The sequence below is a fragment of the Lynx rufus genome, unplaced genomic scaffold (genome assembly GCF_022079265.1).
Source record: "Lynx rufus isolate CCGP_SWC_20201006 ecotype Redwood Valley unplaced genomic scaffold, mLynRuf1.p SCAF_6, whole genome shotgun sequence".
In the NCBI taxonomy this organism is placed as follows: Eukaryota; Metazoa; Chordata; class Mammalia; order Carnivora; family Felidae; genus Lynx; species Lynx rufus.
The window spans coordinates 2,105,613-2,110,872 of record NW_025814878.1 but is presented as its reverse complement, the minus strand read 5'-3'; the positions used below and the strand labels follow the sequence as shown (position 1 = coordinate 2,110,872).

General features: G+C 47.9%; 1 protein-coding gene across 1 annotated transcript; it reads left to right on the top strand.

Moving 5' to 3' along the window:
* Positions 1–465: 465 nt before the first annotated feature.
* On the top strand, positions 466–4,374 carry MRPL18 (mitochondrial ribosomal protein L18). The gene is made up of 4 exons (XM_047102771.1): positions 466–1,042; positions 1,331–1,517; positions 3,122–3,353; positions 3,843–4,374. The coding sequence occupies exons 1-4, from the start codon at positions 991–993 to the stop codon at positions 3,912–3,914; spliced, it is 543 nt and encodes a 180-aa protein (XP_046958727.1). The 5' UTR covers positions 466–990; the 3' UTR covers positions 3,915–4,374.
* The last annotated feature ends 886 nt before the right edge of the window (positions 4,375–5,260 follow it).

The following is a 5,260-nucleotide window of genomic DNA, read 5'->3' as shown; positions in this document are numbered from 1 at the left end:
GCTGGGAACACCGCTCCCCCGGCCCGGCCGCGGGGCAGGGCGGGAAGGGAAGGAGGGGAGGGAGGGGAGCGAAAAGTGCGAAAGACCCGGAAGTGAGGAGCCGGAGAGGGCGGGCTCAGCATTTTCACCCAATTAGAGAGCGAATGAGAAGGGCGCGAACGCAGGAGAACGGAAGTCGGGCTCTGGGACTTGGGGAGGAAGGAGGTGCTCGGCTGAAGATTCTCCCCCATCTCCCCCAGACACCGGTTGCGCGTGCGCATTTGCACATTCTAGTGCCTTCTAGAAAAAGTGGATGGAGGGCGGAGCTTGTAGATAGGGTGTAACTAGAAAGGGCGGGCCCTTCAAGGTAAAACTGCGCTACGGAGAGTGTGGTGTGTTCGTTTAACTGTCTTGTTCTCGTTAAGCGTATGAGCTTGCTCGGAGAGCATGCGGTGAGTCACAGCATAAGCTCACGAGCTTAAGCTCGGGGACTGAACCTGGGTGGGACGGGGCAAGAGTGTTACACGGGCCATCCGGGGAAATGACAGTCACGGCTTCTGAAGAGAAACTGCATCTTGCGCTGCCCAGTTTCTCCTATTGCTCAGCGGGGCTGTGTGTGGGTTCGACAACGATCGGCCGAGGCTTTGCGACTACGGGAGCCAAATACGGCAACGCGAAGTTACGGGTGCCTCGGACCCGCGACTCAACGCTAAAAGCTCTCCTAACCTAGTGCGTTGCGTTCCGCCCCCAGTCGCGTTGCAGCGAGGTGGTTGGCGGGCTCCAGGGTCGCGTGCATCTCAGCGTAGGCGGTGATTGGAGGAGCAGAGGTGACGGACCGCCCTCTCAGCCGCTCGGCGGAGGGGCTTGTTAGTTCCGGGCCCAGACGTCTGTGACCTCCGGGATCCGAGTTCTTTTCCCTGAGTTAATATGGCTGCGGCCGGCAAGCGGTTGGGACCTCGATGAGGAAAGGACGCGAGGCTTTTCCGAGGCTGTGCTCGCGATCTCTCAGCGATGGCGCTTCGGTCGCGGTTCTGGGAGTGGCTGTCGGTCTGCAGGAACCGCGGTAATTCCCACTTCTCTCAGATAACTTCCCAGGGCCTGCCCAATAAGTGTGCACACGCAAGTAGTGATTTATATTCAGCACATCCCAGGCTAACAGCATTGTGATGACAGTAGTAGGAAGTCAAGAACCAGGATCTGTGATGACTGGACTCTGTGACCAGACTTACCTTTTTCTCCCCCTTCCGGGGAGAGAAGATTCGGGGAGTGAATGGGGACAGAGGTTAGATCACATTCCAGTTTTGTCCGTGGTTGTCTTTTTAAAGATCCATGTGGTGGTTTCCATTCTTAGGGTGTGGGGTCGCAGCGCTCTCAACCAGTTCCAAGCCAGCGGTGAAGCCTGGAGTGGATCCTCTGGAAAATGAAGCCGTCGCGCCAGAGTTCACCAACCGGAACCCGCGCAATCTGGAGCTCTTAGCTGTGGCCAGGAAAGAGCGGGGTTGGGGGACAGCGTGGCCCTCCCGTGAGTTCTGGCACAGGTAATAACATCGGCCAGGTAATTGACTGACAGAGCAGTGCAGGGTGCGCTACAAGTTGGTTTCATCAATTCAGTTAACCTGCCAGATACTTCTGGGGATTCTCTTCGCAGGAATCTGCTGTTCGGTGGTGGAGGAGACGTTAGCAGAGGAGGAGATGGGCGTGGGGGGACAAACAGTAAATAAATGTCAGGAAGAAAATTTAAAGAGGATGATGTTAGAACGGGGCGGGTGGTGGGGGGGGGGCTGGGTGCTTGCTAAAAGATAGGGAGAAGACAGTCTTCCAGGAAGAGCATTCCCAGCAGAGGAAACGGCCAGGGTGGTAATGGGCTTGTGTGTTGGAAACACTAAAAGGCCTGTGTACCTGGAGCTTAGTGAGCTTATTAGTGTGCGAAGGAGTGGATAGTGTAAGGTGAAAATAGAGGAGTGGGTAGGAGACCGATCATTAACTTTGTAAATTGAAGTAAGCAATTTATGATTTCTTTTCACTACAGTAGGAAACTGTGAGAGGGTTTAAAGTTTGAGTTTGAATTAAAGGTCATTCTCGTTGCTTTGGGGTGAGCAGATTTTTTAAGGGGGTAGGGTAGAAGCAGAAAGACAAGTTAGGAGTCTATTTTTTTTTTTTTTAATTTTTTGTTGTAACGTTTATTTATTTTTGAGAGACAGAGCATGAGCATGGGAGGGGCAGAGAGAGGGGGAGACACAGAACCTGAAGCAGGCGTCAGGCTTTGAGCTGTCAGCACAGAGCCTGACGCGAGGCCCGAACCCATGAACCATGAGATCAAGACCTGAGCTGAAGTTGGACGCCCAACGGACCGAGCTACCCAGGCGCCCTGGTTAGGAGTCTATTCTTTGTTATAAAGATGGTTGTTTATTGACCGCTTTGTATTTTCCAGGAACTACATTAGTTGCTTTATGTACGTTTTCTCATTTAATCCTTAAAATTGCTTTATGAAGCAGGTGCAATAACGTCCTCCATTTTATAGGAGCAAGAGAATTGAGGCATAAGGGGACAAGGTTAATAATGAGCACCAGAGCTAGCTTTTTGTTTCTAGCTTGCCTTTTGGTTTGCTGTTTTTTTTTTTTTTTTTAACTGCAGAAAAATTTGTCAGTCTTTATAAAAACTGGATGACATAGTTTGATATCATATTTAAATAGGCTTACTTCGAGATTGTAAAAAAAAAGTGTACCTTCTAGTATTATGATTTCAGTTTTTTACATTTAAATCTTTGATCAATCTTTATTTTGGTGTTAGCTGATAAATAAAGGCTTAGAGTAAATGTATCCTTACTCATCGCAGGGTCACAGCTTAGCTCTGCCTCCTTAAATCCTTTTTTGAGGTAGCTGCTGTGTCAATGATTCTCACTTTTCAGAAATACCAAGTTTCTCTAGGATATTTGAGGTGTTAAGTGGAAATGTTTGGTTTAGTTATTGAGGTTATCCTCACAAAGGCAGAGGACAAACACCTTCTCCAAGTAAAATCCAGGTTAAGTGCGTTGAAGTAAATGAAACACCGTCTTCTTGAGAAATATTTGGCGTTTATTCACCTGAGGCTTTTTAATCTTTAGGATTCTTTTATGATTTCATTCTGTTCTCATCTCGTTTAGGTTGCGAGTTATAAGGACTCAGCATCACGTGGAAGCGCTTGTTGAGCATCACAGTGGCCAGGTTGTGGTTTCAGCGTCCACTCGGGAGTGGGCCATTAAAAAGCATCTTTACAGCACCACAAACGTGGTGGCCTGTGAGAGCGTGGGACGGGTGCTGGCAGAGCGATGCTTGGAGGCAGGAATCAACTTCATGGTCTACCAGCCCACTCCGTGGGAGGCAGCCTCAGACTCGGTATTTTGGTTTCGTATTTATTTAGAAGGTACTAATTCCCGATGTCAGGTGCTTACATAGTAACGGTAATTGCATTTCTCAGGTTCTTTGCACGTGGCAGGTGCTGAGGTGGGTATCCTGACCTGCAGAGTGGCCCAGAGGGTCAGGATTAGTATCCCCTGTCCTGTGTACAAGTAACCTGAGGCTGGCTTGTCCAGAGTCCATCCAGGGGGACTGGTGTACAGCCGCAACGTAGACCACTCTGCTTCCCCGTTCAAATGTTAACATCTCGTGTGTCTAACGAGACACTATTAGTCTTTGACGTCTCTAAGGTCTCTTCTTATCCGTGTCATTAAGATCGCTTTCTGAAAAACCAGGGGAGGCTTGGAAGTTAGCAAGGAGCAAGTCGGCTGTTTCATCTCTCTTTCTTTTGAGGAGTGAGAAGCACGGTGTATTGTCCGCTTACTGTGCTGACTTAATCTTTTCCTTTTTTCTGATCTTCAAAACCAGATGAAGCGACTACAGAGTGCCGTGACAGAAGGCGGTGTGGTGCTGCAGGAGCCCCGGAGAATCTATGAATGAACTAGAAGCATCGTTCCGAACGTATGGATATAAAGCTGTGAGCTGTTACATCCTTCAGAAGAGAGCATCTGGAAGAACAGCCAGCTTGGAAGTTTTATACAATCACGTAACAGTGGAATGTTATTACCAGTTAAGAAGGTCGTCCCTTTCACCCCTTGTGTGTGTGTGCGTGTGTGTGTGTGTATTTTGTTGTTGCTCATCAAGGGCTAAATTCTTACCTTCTCTTGGACAGAAGTACCTGAGAAAAGCTGTTGCCAATGATAATTAACTTTCGAAGGACAAATTGTTTATAAGCTAAAGAATAAATGCATATTATGAACACTTTCTGGTTAAATGAATTTTTTTTTTTTTGCCTTTGAGCTCACTGTGGCAAGAGCACACACACGAGGTTTATGCAAACTGCATGTCACCACGTCCAGCGCAGAGGGTGATCTCAATAAACGATGGCCGTTGCTGCTCAGAGTGTGCACTTTTTTTTTTTTAATAGGAAATGCCTGTATCAGTCAATTTATTATAAATAGCCTTAGTGCTGTGAAGAAAAGGGGCAAATCCTAACCTCAGTTGGGCTCCTGAACCCTAACATGCAGAAGCAGATTTGAAAGAAGAAAGCACAGGGGGCAACTGAAGCAGCGGTGGAAAGGAGCAGGGGTGGTGTATATCATATGCCATTAAGTGAGTTTGTTGGATGGGTGCTGAAGCTGTGCCGGGTGGGAGTCATGGCAGCTCTCTCACAAGAGTGGATTAAATCAAAAGAGGTTAACTACTTCTGGCTATTTAAGACAGATGTGAAGAGGAAGAATATCTAAGCAGTTAGGGTAGCTTCTGGAGCATTTCCTCCCAGTTTTTAAATGTGTATCCCAATTATACATACATAAGTGAAATAACACTACTATTTCCAATCTGAATATTTGATAGGTTCCTGAAAAAAGCTAAGTATGCACCAACATTTTTTAAAAGTATGATTGGAAGACGTAAAGACCGATGGACTAGTGGCTTCGGAAATTGACAGAGACAAAAATAGAGTTCACCTGGAAGTGACACTGTACGTGGGTTCCCCCCCACCCCCCCGCAGCAAGGAATAGGTGGATGTTTTTTTCCCCCCGCAAGGATTGTCCCAGATCATCTCTGCAGTTCGATGAGCAATTATTGAGGCTTTTTGCGGAGAGTTTGATAGATGGTATTATAAAGGATGATGCAGACAAAGTGAAGAAAAAGAAGGGGTGTTGGGGGAGGGGACGGGGCAGCTCAATACGGGCGAAGTGCGAACAAGTGCTGATCTCAAAGCTGACGAGAGGTGGTCCCTCCACCCTGCCACAGCTGCCGTCCTCACCTACGTACCGCAGTTC